The sequence below is a fragment of the Hydractinia symbiolongicarpus genome, chromosome 6, assembly GCF_029227915.1.
Source record: "Hydractinia symbiolongicarpus strain clone_291-10 chromosome 6, HSymV2.1, whole genome shotgun sequence".
Lineage (NCBI taxonomy): Eukaryota > Metazoa > Cnidaria > Hydrozoa > Anthoathecata > Hydractiniidae > Hydractinia > Hydractinia symbiolongicarpus.
In genome coordinates this window covers 8451778-8469673 of record NC_079880.1, presented here as the reverse complement: position 1 = coordinate 8469673, position 17896 = coordinate 8451778, and the positions used below count along the sequence as shown (strand labels likewise).

The 17896-nt window shown below is 31.8% G+C and overlaps 2 protein-coding genes across 2 annotated transcripts in view; both read right to left on the bottom strand.

Annotated features, from left to right (window-relative positions):
• LOC130647924 (anthrax toxin receptor 1-like) overlaps positions 1-4077 on the bottom strand; it is a 35582-nt gene extending 31505 nt beyond the window's left edge. The window contains exon 1 of the mRNA XM_057453930.1: positions 2749-4077. Within this exon, the coding sequence (XP_057309913.1) occupies positions 2749-2855 (107 nt within the window). The 5' untranslated portion in view covers positions 2856-4077. The remainder of the gene's footprint in view (positions 1-2748) is intronic.
• A 131-nt stretch (positions 4078-4208) lies between these two features.
• On the bottom strand, positions 4209-17070 carry LOC130647926 (26S proteasome non-ATPase regulatory subunit 14-like). Its single transcript, XM_057453933.1, has 11 exons — positions 16910-17070; positions 8772-8843; positions 8312-8324; positions 8088-8194; positions 7693-7763; positions 7378-7528; positions 6957-7064; positions 6483-6557; positions 5593-5718; positions 4760-4822; positions 4209-4600 (listed from the first exon to the last, which is right to left on the bottom strand). The coding sequence occupies exons 1-11, from the start codon at positions 16958-16960 to the stop codon at positions 4505-4507; spliced, it is 933 nt and encodes a 310-aa protein (XP_057309916.1). The 5' UTR covers positions 16961-17070; the 3' UTR covers positions 4209-4504.
• Positions 17071-17896: the final 826 nt, after the last annotated feature.

The following is a 17896-nucleotide window of genomic DNA, read 5'->3' as shown; positions in this document are numbered from 1 at the left end:
TTCGCGAATGGTTAATTAATGTTACATATTTGCATATTTATTGTATTTATTTTGGCACAATTTTATGATTGTTCACCAAATATTTCTGTAGACATTTCGATCAAATTCATCAAAAGAATCGTCATCTCTATTTCCACCTTACATCAAGTAAGAGATCTCAGAACCTGTGTAGGAAATCACTGACTGATAACTGTACTCTCCACCTCCGCAGCTGCACAATGTCAGCGAAAGAAAAACTTATTTCTATTAATAACGTGCGGTCGAAAATTTAAGAATTACCATGGACACAATGACTATTTCCAGATTTTGTTGAAAACGAGATTTTAAAAATATCAATTTGCGGGAATTTAATTTCATGAAAGAAGTAGTTTTATGCGCTACCTTTATTTCCTGAATGCTCAAAATGATCAAACTGCAAGCATGAGAAGTCAGAATTATCAAAACTGTTTATGTAATAAAGAAGAAGCAATATGACGTCATCGATTTGATTTTCATCATGCACTGCAAGTGACATCTCTGGACATTAAACATTTTAATGCTTAATACTAAACTTCTTTTCTACACTTCTGTTATACATAAACATCATTTCAAACCGACCGCGGTAAACATGACGTAACATATGACGTAAAAATGCCGTCTCTTGGTCAGTCGTCTTTTTGTTTAAGTTGCTAGTGGCGGACAGATAACCAGCAAACATCCATTATTTTAAGTAAAATATCAGTAGATATTGAAATGTAATAGATGTTTTAAAAACTACGTACCGTTTTACTTTAAGCTATTAGACCGAAGAAATTGTTTATACTTTTATCTTTAGTAATACTTAGCTAAGATAATTTCTTAGCTATACAGGTGTTATCTTCCCAAATGTCCCGTGAAGCTTTCTCTTTGGCAACGAATATAATGATATACGCACGGCAAGCGAAAAATGGCTAATTTAGAATACATCCATTCTATTGTTATGCCTTGGAGGAAAGAATACATAACCTCAAAGGTTATGCTGAGCGCTAAGCCTAAATTTTAGCTGTTTTTATAACGCTATCAAAGCTCATGTCTGACATAAGGTTTGAACGCACAACCTTCGATTTATGTTTAGAGTAGGGTCAAAGGTAGTATCACTCATCTGACTTTTAATTGACTATCTTTAATGTTACTTAATTTAATTCAATTAAAACGAATTAAAATTTCTACAATCTTTTTCCTTTTTCTAATTATAGGTTAGTAAACCGGTGATCATGTGATGCCATTGTGTTCAAACTTTTAAAAATGGATTTACTTTGTGAAAAGATATTATTAACATTCACATTTTGTGTTGAAACACTTTCTCTGAAAAATTTTGATATACTATAACACAGTGTATCAAGTTTCTTTTAAAAGTTACTGATTAAATAAATAACGGGAAGTTTTACATGTTGGGAATTCCATCCTAATTGTTGACTCTTTCTCCTTTTTGGCTGTTAGTATTTTTACATTACCGCCAGAGATACGTATCGCATTGCTCCACTTGCTTGACTGCCACACAACCAGGTTTACAATAAGTAAAGTTGCTCCATATGGGCTGACAACACTACATTTAAAATGCACCGGAGTGAGGACTCAAATCTAAAAACAGCCGGTCTACCACTACACACTATCTCCGCTTAGAATAACAGAGGGTAGTCTACATGCGTTTGTTGGACGGTTTTTTGTTTTCTTTTTCGTTTATGGGAATAGAAGAAGCAAAAAACAAACTGGTAACAAGATGTAAGTTTCCTGACTACACAGGTGATACACAGCTGATCGCAGCTTCTCTCCATTACAAACAAAATGCTTTTTATTTACACGTCGAAAATTTTAAGGAATTCCAAAAGACATACCGATCTTTTTTGTTTTAACAGCGCTGAAATTATGAATGGCGAACAGGTAAATGTGATAAAGCCAAGAAATGGGTTCACGTCACTGCATTCTCCCAATTTAACTTTTGCCACAATTCCCTTTTATATTTCGAATGTGTCATCGCGATGTCAAAAACGACATTTCGTGCTTCAGATAGATATGACTCGCCAATGTTTAAAGTTCATGGAACTTTACGAATTGTTGTAAATATGCGCACACAACCTTGTAGGTAAAAATGCAGGACCATTACGAGCTAAGATGACTATTATTGAAATTCATACCTTTTGGAAGCACAATTTCCAAAAGGTAGTGAATTGTTTCTTTTAACTATTTTCTTTTTTGTTTAAATATTTTCACCATTTTAAGCGAATATGTTTTCTACCTATAGGATTGAGTGCGCATGCCTATTGTTCTCAAAACAAAATCAAAACATTACGTCGCATGGCAAGTGGTCTATAGGTTACACTGAATTCAGACCATTCATTCCCACCACTAAAACCCTTATAACTTCGTTCTATAAGACTCCTATAAGTAAAAATAGGTTTAGAAATCATCCCCTTTTAATTTCAAGTAGTGTTTTATGTATGTTTTAGTAGTGTAAGGTAATTGATTTTTTCTGGATTTGAAAGAATAAAAACTCGATAACAATATAACTAATGTTAATGCCATATGAATCATATTTTTATTTGCTCAAGCACGAGAACGTCTTAACAAAGGTAAACACGAAAGAACTGATTATGGATAATAATATATATAAAAGACAAAAACACAAAATAAATCTAAGAACGAAACAAACTGAAGAACCTTGTTTTTATTTTTTTTGCTTTTGATGACTGTAGGTGAAATATTCTGCGAAAAAGTTTTACAACAACTTACCGGTCAAGTATAAAATACACATTAAAACCACTCGAACAACTATATTTAGATTCACACAACGATATTAACGTAATTACGCCAGCAGCAACAAAAACAAATTTTAACATTGTTGCTTTTCAACTTATTAATATCTTTTAATATCCTTTTTTTTCGAAATTACTGACTGTGTTTACTTCTCATACCACAACATTCATGAAGTCGGTTTGCACACAATAATAACTGGCAATTATATTTTTAAGTTCTGTGCAGTCTTCAATTAAACCGACTTCTGTCAATATTACTGATTCATATTTTTTTCTCTTCTTTTACCATGACGTCAATAAAATATTTTCCCGCTCTATTTAATCCGAATCACGTGTTCCGATTGTTCTTTTTATTTAATCCAACTTAAGAGTCATCGATATCAATTTCATGGTAAGCTTCGTTGGATATGCATTTATAACCGAGCACCCTTCACCGTTGCTTTGATAAAAGATGTTAGATCTTTCGTGTACAATATCTACGCAGGAGATTTTCTCTTGCACGCATTAAGGAGATTATGACAACCATTATTTGCTGTAGTTTAAATTACGATGAAAAACGGAATCAACATCCGATTGTTGAAATAAAACACAGAAGACGTTATACAAAAATCGTAGCATGTTAAAAAATCGCTTGCCGCAGCTAACTATATTTTCTCACGACCATTTTTGTTCCGAGGTTTTTTATAATCTAAAGTCAATGATAAACAGTTTATCACATAGGCCGGTGAAGGTTCTGTTGAGGGCAAGAAGTTTGACGACGTTTTTGCTACTTTATCCAAATTTATTTACTGGAACTTTCACGCACTTTCGTCCAACATTATTGAATTGACAAAAACATTCCAAGTGTTTTTTTGCATTATTACGCATGCGCAATTTTTATTTAGCTGTGTCACAGCATTAACATACAGACGCGTTTAATCTAGTGGTTGATTTCGAGACAACAGTGTGCTTGACATGTAGACCGTCCTTTCTGCTGACTCGCTTTTCTTTTCGTATGATTATCTATCATGCAAAAGTGAAAAAACTAATAACATCAAATGATTTAAATCCCACAATAGAGACAAATAAAAAATGAGATATTTTAAGAGATACTTTTATCGGTTCCTGCAAAATCATGATCTGTTTTTTTTTGCATTGTGAAGTCGTTTTTTATTATCTGAAATTCCACGCGGAGTAATGACGCGTTGCTGGTCGACGTTTTCCCTCGTCAAGTGTAGCAGATTAGAAAATAAGTTCACTTTAAATTTGATCGCAATTTTAAGAAGGATGTGCTTAAATTAGAAGGACAAAAAAAAGAGAGGGAGAACAAACTATATTTTTTCTGCTACACTGTCCGTTAGAAACAAGCTGGTGTATTAGTCAGGTTATAATTTTAAATCTAGCGCTGTCCTTCTAGGTTTAACTTAAATTTAAAAATTGAGAAAAACAAAAAATAAATACTTCATCAACAAGTTCTTTAGAACAGTTTTACAAATTAAAAAAATTAAATTTATTAGAAAACCTTCTGGTATACTAATCCAAAAAACATTGGAATATCTTCGCTGCTGGACACAAAGTGGTATACATTTCTTGTAAGCATCAGACTGGTCAAAAACGACGAATTTAAAATAAAAAAAACTGTTCTTCAATAAATAAATTCGTCAAAATACTGAAGTTTTTTAAAGTATATCTTTTAACCAGTCTACTAGCAAATATTTTATCTACCAACAAGTTCGTATTCGCTATATCAACTACTAAAAACTTATCGTGTCCAACATTGCACCGAGGGTTTGAACAATGTTGGACGTCATGGTATCATCGACACTTTCTTCTAGATGACGTTTAGGATCCTGAAACAAGCAAGAAAAAAATACTCAAAAAATAATATTGCAAGCTTTTACAAGAAAGTTGATAAACGCTCAATACATCAAAACAATAGGTGTTGACAGCACAGAGATAAAACAACGAATCACTTCCTTCACATTGCAATACAAATAATGAATGCGTACTTGTTTTCCAACATTCTTGATGGCTAATTGTTGTGGAGTCATAGTCTCTTCGTCTTCCAGCGCCTACGTTAAAATAGTCATACACATATGAGAAACAGAAAAGAGAGATCATATTGATAAAGAACTAATTTGCGCATCACTAACATACTGCCTGGCAGTGAGTGGAATTCAATCTGCATTCTCCAGAACTAGGAACCGCAGACGAACCAATTACACTACCCTCGACAATATGTTAGTGATGCACGCATGTAGTTTTTCCGGATGGTGTGTAAATATAGTTGAATTTTATCATGGCACTCAATATAATTTACACCGATTATAATAGCCTGTGATGATCAGAGGTACGATCGGGGTGAAACATTCTCTGTTGCGAATGAACAAACGGATGTGTTATGATAAAAATCACATATAGAAGAAAGAGAGCAAAAAAATATGAAGTTGAAGTGATGTTGCATTTTAGTGACACTTAACAGAAACAAACTCCAAGGCTTTTTTTTCCAAAATTCTTCAATATATGAACAATGACTATTGTAGGCCGTTTAAATGAAATGTTCCCCTCTTGGATTGGAAAGACAGTGAACTCACTACTTTCAAAAAAACAACTACATTAATAAATAAAGTGGCCGCCCTGCTTGATATATTTGGACGACTTCCCTGAGCCTACCATAAAGAAAAGATATTTGCATTTAAAATTGCTGATATTTTTTCTAACTGGTCTTAAATCTTTTGGATCACAACATTCATTATTTCCGAACGACAGAAAGAGCATTTGTTTACACCACAAATTATTGCTACGTCATACAAATTGTCAAAAGTACACACTTAGTACACACCTTATGGTAATTTTTCACTAACTCTAACATAGTTTTAACGGTATTTTCATTGGCTTGGCAGTGTTCGTGGTAATCTTTCAAATTTAGACCATCCATCCAAGTCTTTTTATGAAGATTTAACAACATCTATATAAGTAAACAAAATAATAACAAATGTGTAAACACATAAAATAAGAAATGTGTAAACAAAAAAAAAAATAACAAGATACATGGATGCCAAACCAAAAATAAAATTCTGACTTTTTTGTCAAATGATAAGAAATGTAATTTTTCTAACGTGGCTAAATTATATAATATTAACAATATAAACCCCCTTACTTTAAACATATCCATGGCAGCTAAATGTTCGGGATAAGAAAACTCCCGCTACTTAACATAAGCTTTACAAATAAAAATCTAGATAGGTACACGCGCTTAATCTTTTTAGTTAAATAGTGACTGTAAGCTTCTTACATATAGACCACGCTGGATGAAAATATAACGGCGAATTTAGGCGGAATTATTTTTGACAGCTAACATAAGGATAAAATATTTTCCGTCTTAAAAATTGTCCCTCGTAACGGGAGGAGGAAAACCTGTTACGTAAAAAAATATTGCTAATTTAAACTTCTACGGCATGAACAAATCACGAATTTTGAATCTTATTTTCAATGCTAAGTTTATAATGAAAAGCACACTTAACCATGTTTAAATATATGGAAGTTACAACCAAATAACAAAAATGCTGGTTCCAAAAAAATTTCGTCAGGAAAATAATTCAGACAACATAATTATTTTGGTTCCAAAACCTTATCCTTCTTAATAGGGATCCCGCTAAATAAGAATAACGTACGGTTGTTGTGGTTACCATATTTGTTTATATCTTACCCAGTCCTGTAGCACAACCTTACCTTTTGCTCTAGTTCATTTTTTCGATAATTTATCGCTATAGAATAGTAGTGACGATTTAAACCATGGATTAATGCCTAAAAAAAGAAAGAAATTGGTGTAACAATTACACGAATACAATCAATTTCTTTATGATCGAAGGCGCGGTTAAATCAAGGTAAAAATTCATAATCTCTTAGTATTGGCTATGTACATATATTAATTTTATTGAATTACATGAGCTTAAAATAATTGCATAAAACCTATACAGAATTCTTTTTGCTAGACTATGCTCTTTCCTTTTAAATTCAGTTTTATTATTTCCTCTGACGAGCGCGATATCTCCTTCATTTGCCAACATTAAGACGACGTTACGTACAGCTAAAAACTTGCAAAATAATTCGATTTCAAAAGAAAAGTAGAATATCCTTCAATTTTTACACATGTTTACAACAATTAACACTACCATGATTTCAAAACACACAAACACAAAATACCTGTATTGAAGGTTTCTGTAAATGACCTAAGTTTGAAGTAGTTTGACGAGGTTCTGGTCCTAACACCATCGCGTTTGGGTTAATGAGTCTAAATGCATCTATGACAACCTGAAACACAATAATCACATGACGACCAATTTTTAACACAGTCGACTGAAAATTGTTTAGAAATAATATTAATTTAACATTTTTGATTGGCCATTACAGGCATATCGTTTAAAGCAGTAACACCACGCCTGATTCACGTTTATAAGTCTAAAAACATTCTCCCGTTACCACAAGCCTATAGGTACCAGGGACATTTTTCATACAATAACAACACTACAAAAGAGGCTGTACTCCAAGATTTGTATTTATGAGAGATTTAAAGTAAGAATAAGAATGGTATTGAACTAAATTTAACTCGTATTTTTTTATTTACCTTTCCTTTCACACTCTGGATAGGATCAACTACCACTGCAACTGCACGGTCAGAGAGAGCTTCAAAACTTTGTTGTGTGTTTATATCAACGCCAGAAAGCCAACAACCGAAACCTGGATGGGAATGGTACCAGCCGACGACCATTTCTGGCCTACAGGAAAAACATATGTTTTTCACCCTAGTTGAAACTAACTATGAAGTGAATATATATTTCATGGCCTAAGCAAGATATGCAACAAAATACTTTAAATTACACTATTGCATTTGACGGTAGGAAAATAAAAATAATAGAAAAAAACAGAGTAGGGTAGTTACCTTCCCGTTTGTCGCAGCATATCCAACATTTTGGCTTGAAAAACAGGATCTACAGCCTCTACACTTACACCCTAAAGAAACATGATGGTGAAAATACACATAGTTATTTTTCCGATTCCCTAATAATCTGTTTGAAAAACATTCGCCTTAGCAAAGACTACAAATACACAAACAGGTTCGGTTAACGTAAAAAGGGAATTTAAAAAGTTGAAGTTTATTCTGCATGTCAATATAAACTAAGGTACTGATAACTGTAAGGGGTTCAATTATGCCTCCTTTACATATATATATTTTTTGTTGTATGATGGTGACACAGAAAAAACTATTCTCAATATAACTGTGATTTTTTGAAGGTTTTCAATAATTGACTTAAGAAGTCAAAATATTTTACTTACTGTTCCTGACTGCGGCATGGCGAATACATCGATAACACGGACTGTATAATCGTCAACAAATTCGCCTAACATTAAGCCCATAACTTCCATAGGAACCCCAGCTCTCCCTATTAAAATATAGCAAAAAATATTTCTAAATTAAGATTTCAGGTCGGCTCACAACACTAAAATGTGGAGTTTTACATGTAAAATGGTTATGAAAATAAATAAAATAAATAACTTACCATGCTTTAACATCTAAAATTAAAAAATACAAATAAAAATTAAATTTAAGTGACATACATAACAGCTAGTATAAACAGTCTCAGATATTAAGATCAATTTTCCTATTTGAAACTTTATGTGGCGAAAACTTATCAAATAATATGTACAGACAACAGAATTTGAGGGTCACAAAATTGCTCCTTTACCCTCTGCTGTTCCTGTAATTTTTACCTGAACAATTTTTGTTATCCAATCAAAAAAAAAAAAAGAATGTGCTACCCAAAAATAGAATGCCTTAAGGTTGATAGTATGAAGGGTTTTAGTATTATTTATAAATTAATTGATAAGATCATATTATTATAAGAGATTTTGCAGTCATAAATATCGGTTATGTTTTTCAACAAAAATAAATAAGCAGCACATGACATGTCAAAACTAGTGTTCAAAAAAGCGATGCAAGATTATATTAACACACAGCACCTTAAGTAAAGCTAGAGATGATATATAAACTTGTTCGGCAGTGTCAACCATTGCAGCATCAGGGTTGGCATTCTAAAATAAAATAATAGTCAGGTTAAATAAAGGCCCATAACGTCTGGGACATTGAAGAGTTAATTCTAACTGCATGCTTACCAACAATAATAAAAACATTAAGCTATTCACTGCCCAGCATATCACCTAAGTAACAGAAGTTCTCAATTATCTCAAACGAGCCACTGTTGTACATCATTGAAGCTGGAAATACTACATTCCCTATAATCTCACCTTTGCAACGCTTACATACAAACTGAATGTCAGCTCTTAACCTTCCACCAATACTACTGCACTTCTTATGTACCCAATGCTTGCAAGTCTGACAAAAAATTGAGTTACTACCAACCCCTTTCCTGCAAACTCCACAGGGCCACTTTCCAACTACAAGGTCACACTTGGCTGCAATGCTACTAATCATGACTTTAGACTTTAGACTGTGTTCACCCTTAACCCTTTCTCTTCTAGTCCTTTCTACCACTTCTCAAACTTTTCAACTAATTCTTCCATCGATACTGAATTATGACGTATTAGTAATTAGGAGGGTATACGCTATAAGCTGTTCGCTCATTTTCTGTATTAAAAAAGGAAGAAAACAGAGTAATTTAATAATACTTTGTCCATGGGTATTATTAATTATTCTCATTTTCTAAAGAAATAATAAGTTTCATGGCATGAAAATTTTGTATACAATGTGTTATTGGTACTAAATAAAAACACAGAGTGGGAAATAAAAAGAAAAACTCAACAAGAGAACAAAAGTTTGTATTTCTTGCAGGGATATCTCAAATTTTTACTTGCTTAAAAAAAACTTATATGCTACACCAATCATGTTTCACAGGTAGTGATGTTGTCCTTATTATGTGATCTAAACAAACAGCTCTCGTAATAATAGGACAACTCTACTTAATACATATCTTATGACTTTGTTATGTGTTTATTTTAATATGAAACCCATTGAAATTATTTCTACACCCTATATGATACTACAGTACAGTCCAAATATAACATTCCGCGTGCACTCAACTCGCATGAATAATTACTTTCATTAATATACCCCATCCAACCCATGCTAGCATGGAAAACGGACGTTAAGCTGAGAATGATGATAAATGATAAATAGACTATTGTCTTTTGGAGAAGATCAGGGTAACTTAATGCGTAAATAACAATAACCTGCGTGTGACGATGTTGGAAATAATTTCAGCGCGAATTCTATATAATTTGTAAACAAAAGCAATTAAAAATATAAAAATAAACTTTACTGTACTATCCCAATTTTTATCTTGAAGATTTAAAATATCTTATATCTTCAGAACACCATTTCATTACATTTCAATAAATTTTTTGTGAAACCGTAAATTGCGTCTGTAATCGTGACTCCAATCTGAAAAGACTCGAGGAAAAAACAAGATATATAATATATCTTCATTATATAATAGTGAAATACGATTGCTAGCTAAAATGTAATGCTTCTGACCATTGCTTAAATAGTCCGATTTGTAGGGAAAAAAAAATGAAAAATACATCGCACAATATATTTGTCGTAACACTCTCCTCCGTTATGACATAACATAATTTTTGCCTATTCCTTAAAAACAAAGGCATTTTTGCAAAGTTGTTTTAGGGATGGATTTTAGTCAAAATAATGAAGTTATGTGGCGAGAGCAGAGTTGCCAGATCGTCAATAGATAGTTATAGTAGTATATATTTGCTGCCATATAGATTGTACATTATATAATATATAAATGTATATAATGTTGTATGTTGAAAAAATAAAAATATTACAATACAAGCTATAGCAGTCAGGAGACCGGCCACTAGCAAATGTTAATCTAAGGAGGCCACCTTTACGTATAGTTTCAAAACTATTTTCGTTTATGTGCAATATGCAAAAAAGAAAAAAAAATAATTTTAAGAGTTTTGTTTTTTTGAGAAATGCACAGGTAAATAATTTAAGTCTAGAAAGACTAAGTGAAGTAAGATCAATAGAATTGAAATGCTTTTGGAGAGAGTTCCAGTTTTTTATTGCTTGATAATGAATAGAATCCGTACCATATGTTAAAGTCCTAATAGATGGTATAGAAAGAAGTTTGTAGGAGCATCCTCTAGTTACATGAGTATTTAGCAGATAAGTCAGATTGAAAGAATTTTGTATATACAAAGGAGATACACTAAGAAAACGTTTAATGTGAAAATTATATCAGCAAGGGCAGGTATATTTAGAGTATCAAAGAGTGGTTTAGAGTCATCATCATCATCATCATCATCATCATCATCATCATCATCATCATCATCATCATGATGATGATGATGGTTTAGAGTGGGCATAGTAATCAGAAAAAGTTATGAGGCGAACTGCAGATTTTTGTAGTTTTAAAATACGAGAGTTGAGTGGAAGATTATGACCCCAGACTTCTGTTGCATATAATAGATAAAGTGAAAAAGGGCAAAATGCGTAGGGTTTTTCAGAGATAAGTAATAACGTAATTTTGAGAGAATACTATTGGCTCTACAAAGTTTAAGAGCAAGAGTGTTATAATGATAGAACCAGCTTAAATTTTCATTTAAGTAAACCCCTAGGTATCTGACTGATGATGAGAGTGAGAGACGTTTACCACCTAGTTTGAACTTTGATGTCATAGTTAACTTTTTTCCTGATATTTCTGAAAAGGATAACTTCTGATTTGGTCACGTTAAGAGCTATCTTATTAGCATTCAGCCATTGTAGTAATAGTTTTAGATCAAAGTTAACTTCCTTTTTGATAATGCTGAGATCTTTATGAGAAAATAGGAGACAGGTGTCATCAGCAAATAAGAAAGTTCCCGAGTTAATTACTGCATCAGAGAATCAGAGATGTCATTGATATAGAGTAAGAAAAGGAGGGGTCCTAGAACAGAACCTTGTGGTACGCCAGTTGGAATAGATTTGAGATTAGAACTGTGGCTATTGATAGACACATACTGGTTACGATTGAGAAGGTATGATTTAAACCATTGCTTAGGCAAACCTCTAATCCCATAATGATTTAATTTGGATAAAAGAATTGCATGGTCTACAGTATCAAACGCCTTTTGCAGATCAATAAAGACCCCACATGAGCAATGTCCTTTGTCTAGGGCTGAGCGAATTTGTTCAGTGAGAGCGCCCAGTAAACACAAAGACGTTTTAAAGACAGCTTTTTTCTCGTCTCTAACTCGTCCGGACGTCTTTTGACTAAAAAAACGTCACAAAGACGTCTTTATTTGGTCTCGGTAAGACAAGTAAAATCTCGTTCAAAAGAAACGTCTTAAAGACGTCTTTATCTGGTCTCTGTAAGACAGGTAAAATCTCGTTCAAAAGAAACGTCTTAGAGAGGTATTTATTTGGTTTCTGTAAGACCAGTAAAACCTCGTTCAAAAGAAACGTCTCAGAGACGTCTTTATTTGCTCACTGTGAGACTAATAAGATCTCGTTCGAAATGTTTGTCTTAAAGACGTCTTTATTTGGTCTCTGTAAGACAAGTACAATCTCGTTTGAAATGAATCATCATTTCTTTTCGATTTAAAGATAATTTTACAACAAACAAATAACTACGTTAATTGTTTGCCCATTCGCAATAATTGGCGTACAAATAAACGCTTTTGATATTTAAGAATTTCTTACACAGAGGTAGCCAAAAATTTGAATTAAATTTGTCTAAAAAAGGATACATTTTACAATGAAAACACCGTTCGAAAGACCGCATAGAATAAACTTGTAAATAACATTGTTCCATTTCAACAAATGTTGCATTTGACGTTTACTTTTAAACAAAAAAGAATAATGTGCTCCATAAAACAACAAGTAAATAGTAAAGCAAAAAAGGCTGTATTTATCCGAGATATGAATGGACAATGAAGAAAATATGTTGCTGATTGAAAGTAAGTATCTTAGATTTTTTTTTGTACTTTCTCGGCCAGGAACATTCATGATTTTTGGTCTATCAAGGGGAGCTTTCATCAATACTTGGGAAAATAATACTTTAAATGCTTAGGGGTCGTCTACAAATTTCGTATGATATTTTATACGAATATATACGAATTTAATTGCTTTTAATTCGTATAAAAATCGTATACAATTCGTATAGTGTTAAATAGTTATACGATTTTTAAAATATCTAATACGAATTTTATACGATTTTCATACGAATTGTCATACGAATTATATTCTCTTTTATACGATTTTCATACGAATTGTCATACGAATTATATTCTCTTTTATACGAATTTTCATACGAATTACACTCTTTTATTTATACGAATTTTCATACAAAGTATATTTCGTTTTTAAACCTTTAAAATGCGATCTAAAAAAAACATTTCTATCGTCGTTTTTCGTTTTTAAACTTTTAAAATGCGATCTAAAAAAGTTTTTCTATATATAGCGGTTTTTCGGTTTTTAAATTATAAAATGCGATCTAAAAAACATTTCTATTGCCGTTTTTCGTTTTTAAACTTTTAAAATGCGATCTAAAAAAAAACTCTATCGCCGTTTTTCGTTTTTAAACTTTTAAAATGCGATCTAAAAAACATTTCTATCGCCGTTTTTCGTTTTTAAACTTTTAAAATGCGATCTAAAAAACATTTCTATCGCCGTTTTCCGTTTTTAAACTTTTAAAATGCGATCTAAAAAAACATTTCTATCGCCGCTTTTCATTCTTAAATTTTGAAAATGCGATCTAAAAAAACATTTCTATCGCCGCTTTTCGTTCTTAAATTTTGAAAAGGCGATCTAAAAAACATTTCTATTGCCGTTTTTCGTTTTTAAACTTTTAAAAGGCGATCTAAAAAAACATTCCTATCTCCGTTTTTCGTTCTTAAACAATTATGCTATTAGGAATAGTTAACACTATTTAACAATAGTTTCGCGCAGTTATAATAAGCTATTTTTTCTTCAATAATCCCTTGTTTATTACGCGCAAGTTAATGACTTACAAGACTCGCAAGATAATTAATAAGAACAAAAGATGAACAACTACCGCCTCCGAGAAAAAGGTGTGAAACTTGAGCGTACGTGTAAGCTTACATCTGGACTGTACTATATACGAATTTTTTTTAAAAAACCATACGCATCTAATTATAAAAACTCAAACGAATTTTATTTTAAAACTCATATACAAATTTAATACAATATCAAACGATTTTATTTTTTTTAAAACCATACGCATCTAATTAAAATCTCATACGGAATTTTTGTTAAACTCGTACGAATTTAACTCATACGAATTTAATTTAAAACTTATATGAATTTAATTTAAAACTCATACGAATTTTTTTAAACTCATACGAATTTAATTTTTTTTAAAACTCATACGAATTTAATTTAAAACTCATACGAATTTAATTTAAAACTCATACGAATTTTATACGATTTTAGAAAAATTTCATACGAATTTAATTACTGTGTGGCAAAAGAAAATTCGTATAGCATATACGAATTTTTTTGATACGAATTGCTACGAATTTTGTAGATGACCCCTTAGTTTTAGCTTCACTATTCATTCCGCTTCAAGTGTACATCACACATGTTCTAAAGCCTTAGACCTATAAAGTTTGTTCTTGAAAAAAAAGCAGTAGCTACTTTATATATTGGTGTAATGACTTAAATGCATTTTATTAAAGGGTTGTTTGGATATAACTTCAAAGAATAAACACATCATCCAACGTGCACAATATGACACACATATTTTACAAGCAGGGCTCAGACCAAAGTGTTACTGATTGGCGAAATAAAATGACGCTGTTGTTCAAGACAACCTTCAAAGATACTAACTGTTATTGTTTCAACAATTTTATTTTGTAGTATTAGCTACTCAGTATATTTTGTATAATGCACACTTTTTTTATAAGCAAAACAGCAGTTTAGCTTAATGCAGCTTAGGTTTTTCCGTTTTAAATGCTTGATTGTTGCTTATCTGTTGCTCATTGAACATTCATCTTTTAGAACAAGAAAAGTTTCCGAAAGTAATGAATTTGTTTTCGTTGTTGTTGCTTATAAAAAAGCTTGTATGTGATATTATTTTATTCTTATTAAACTGTTTATTTATATAAATGATAGAAATATATATAAATTTTCTATTAAATACTTCATCATCGTTTTCTTAACCCTTTTCTTGTTTTGGTTTGTCACCCCTCCATCAGAATTAAAATTACTAAAATCCTAATACGCATAGGCTAAAATTATTTGAAGCAGGCCTGCCTTGGCAGTATAACGTTTGAAAGAGACTAAATAAGGACGTCTTAAGACGTTTCGGTACCTACAGGAACGTCTCTAAAACGTCTTTAACACGTCGCAAAAAGACATCTTTTTTACGTTTCTTAAAGACGTTTTTAGGCGTTACGCTTTTAGACGTGTTTAAGACATCTCATGTTTACTGGGCGGTTTGTTTGGAGAATCACGTAATTAGGACAGTAACGCTAGCTAGCTAGCTAGCTAACTGTGTAATGAGGTTAGGGGTCATCTACAAAATTCGTAGCAATTCGTATCAAAAAAATTCGTATATGCTATACGAATTTTCTTTTGCCATACAGTAATTAAATTCGTATGAAATTTTTCTAAATTCGTATAAAATTCGTATGAGTTTTTAATTAAATTCGTATGAGTTTTAAATTAAATTCGTATAAGTTTTAAAATTAAATTCGTATGAGTTGAATTCGTACGAGTTTAACAAAAAATTCATATGAGATTTTAATTAGATGCGTATGGCTTTAAAAAAAAGAAAATCGTTTGACATTGTATTAAATTCGTATATGAGTTTCAAAATAAAATATTTTTTAGATCGCATTTTAAAAGTTTAAAAACGAAAAACGGCGATAGAAATGTTTTTTTTAGATCGCATTTTAAAAGTATAAAAACGAAAAACGGCGATAGAAATGTTTTTTTAGATCGCATTCTAAAAGTTTAAAAACGAAAAACGGCGATAGAAATGTTTTTTTAGATCGCATTTTCAAAAGTTGAAAAACAAAAAACGGCGATAGAAATGTTTTTTTAGATCGCTTGTTAAAAGTTGAAAAACGAAAAACGGCGATAGAAATGTTTTTTTAGATCGCATTTTAAAAGTATAAAAACGAAAAACGGCGATAGAAATGTTTTTTTAGATCGCAATCTAAAAGTTTAAAAACGAAAAAAGGCGATAGAAATGTTTTTTTAAATCGCATTTTAAAAGTTTAAAAACGAAAAGCGGCGATAGAAATGTTTTTTTAGATCGCATTTTAAAAGTTTAAAAACAAAAAAACGGCGATAGAAATGTTTTTTTAGATCGCATTTTAAAAGTTTAAAAACGAAATATAATTCGTATGAAAATTCGTATAAAAGAGAATATAATTCGAATGACAATTCGTATGAAAGAGAATATAATTCGTATGACAATTCGTATGAAAATCGTATAAAAGAGAATATAAATCGTATGACAATTCGCATGAAAATCGTATAAAAGAGAATATAATTCGTATGACAATTCGCATGAAAATCGTATAAAAGAGAATATAATTCGTATGACAATTCGTATGAAAATCGTATAAAATTCGTATTAGATTTTTTAAAAATCGTATAACTATTTAACACTATATGAATTGTATACGATTTTTATACGAATTAAAAGCAATTAAATTCGTATATATTCGTATAAAATATCATACGAAATTTGTAGACGACCCTTTATTTCCTGATCATGTAAACTAAATTGTGATCACTGATGCCGAAAACCACGACACCAGTTTTATAATAAAAGAACTATTAGAAAGAATTAAGTCAAGAAGAGTGCTTCTTCTTCTTCTATGCCCTTTCGTTTTGTAAAAACAGTGTTTTATTTATCTTAGGCGAGGCAAATGATTTTTAAAGTCATTTGCTTCTTCCGTAGACTATACCTTTATGTTAAAATGAACAGGGAGACGAGACGTCTCACTTTTACTGTTTCTATTTCTGATAACAAGCAACATGTCAACAAGCAACATGTGAGCTATACGCTAGCTAGCTAGGCTAAAGTTAAGCAACATTAGTCCCAGTCAAAAGTTTGTGTTGCTTAGCTTTAAAAAAAACATAAAAAGAATAAAAATATATTAGTTACCTGTCCAACGCCACCTAATCCACCTGCACCGAGCCTCAATATCCTTTCCATCACGCCGACAGACAGAGGTTTACCTCAAAAAATATAAACAACACTAGCAAAAAAGATAAATAAATGTTGCACACAGCTTTTCTTTCCTCTTTCATTAGCCTCGTTTCGATCCTTTTTTAGATGACCAAGCAATTTATAACGAGGAAATTATTTGTACGCTCGAACCCTTTACCTTCTGTTATATACTTTTTAAGGGGCAAGAGCTGAGGCCAGGGCTCGATCTTTTCAAGCGCATGCGATGCAATTTTGTTGCATTGCGGCGGTCAAGAAAAATTGCACAGAGCATATTTTTGTCCGACAAAACTGCAAAAATCATTACATATTATGCCATGTTCTCTAAATTTCTAGACATCTGCTTTAACAGGCATATAAAAACAATTCTTCCTCCTTATACGGATTTTAAATATTGTTGCATGTATTTCACTGCATGCGCGGTGTGACGACGGTCTATTTACAGATAATCGTATTTCGTGCACATGAAAAAATCGACCCGTGGAAAAAGCACTTAACTATTTATTTCAATATTCTTTACTAGCAGAATATTAAAGTTTGACATTCCAGCCACACTGTGAAGTAAAAAAAATCGTCCCCTATCTCCAAGAGCTCTGGGATGGGAGAACGCATATGTGTTTTTCTCCATAATGTATGTTATACACTCTCATTCCCAGAGCTCTTTAAGATGAACCTGAAGAAGTCTGAAAAGGAGAAAAGCTTTTAACTTTTTAAAAATCCTGGATCGATGTATTCTTAAGCTCTCCACTCTTTCTGCTGAAATAAAAAGTTATTACATGCTTTTAACATTAGTGACAGTTTTTGACTCGGACGCTAATTTTAACATTCAGTTTCTTTGTATTTTTCCTGCTAAGAAGATGGCTGTCTATTTCAGACGGCGCGCTTTACCGTTTTGTTTAGATATAGTTATCGCGATGACGAAGA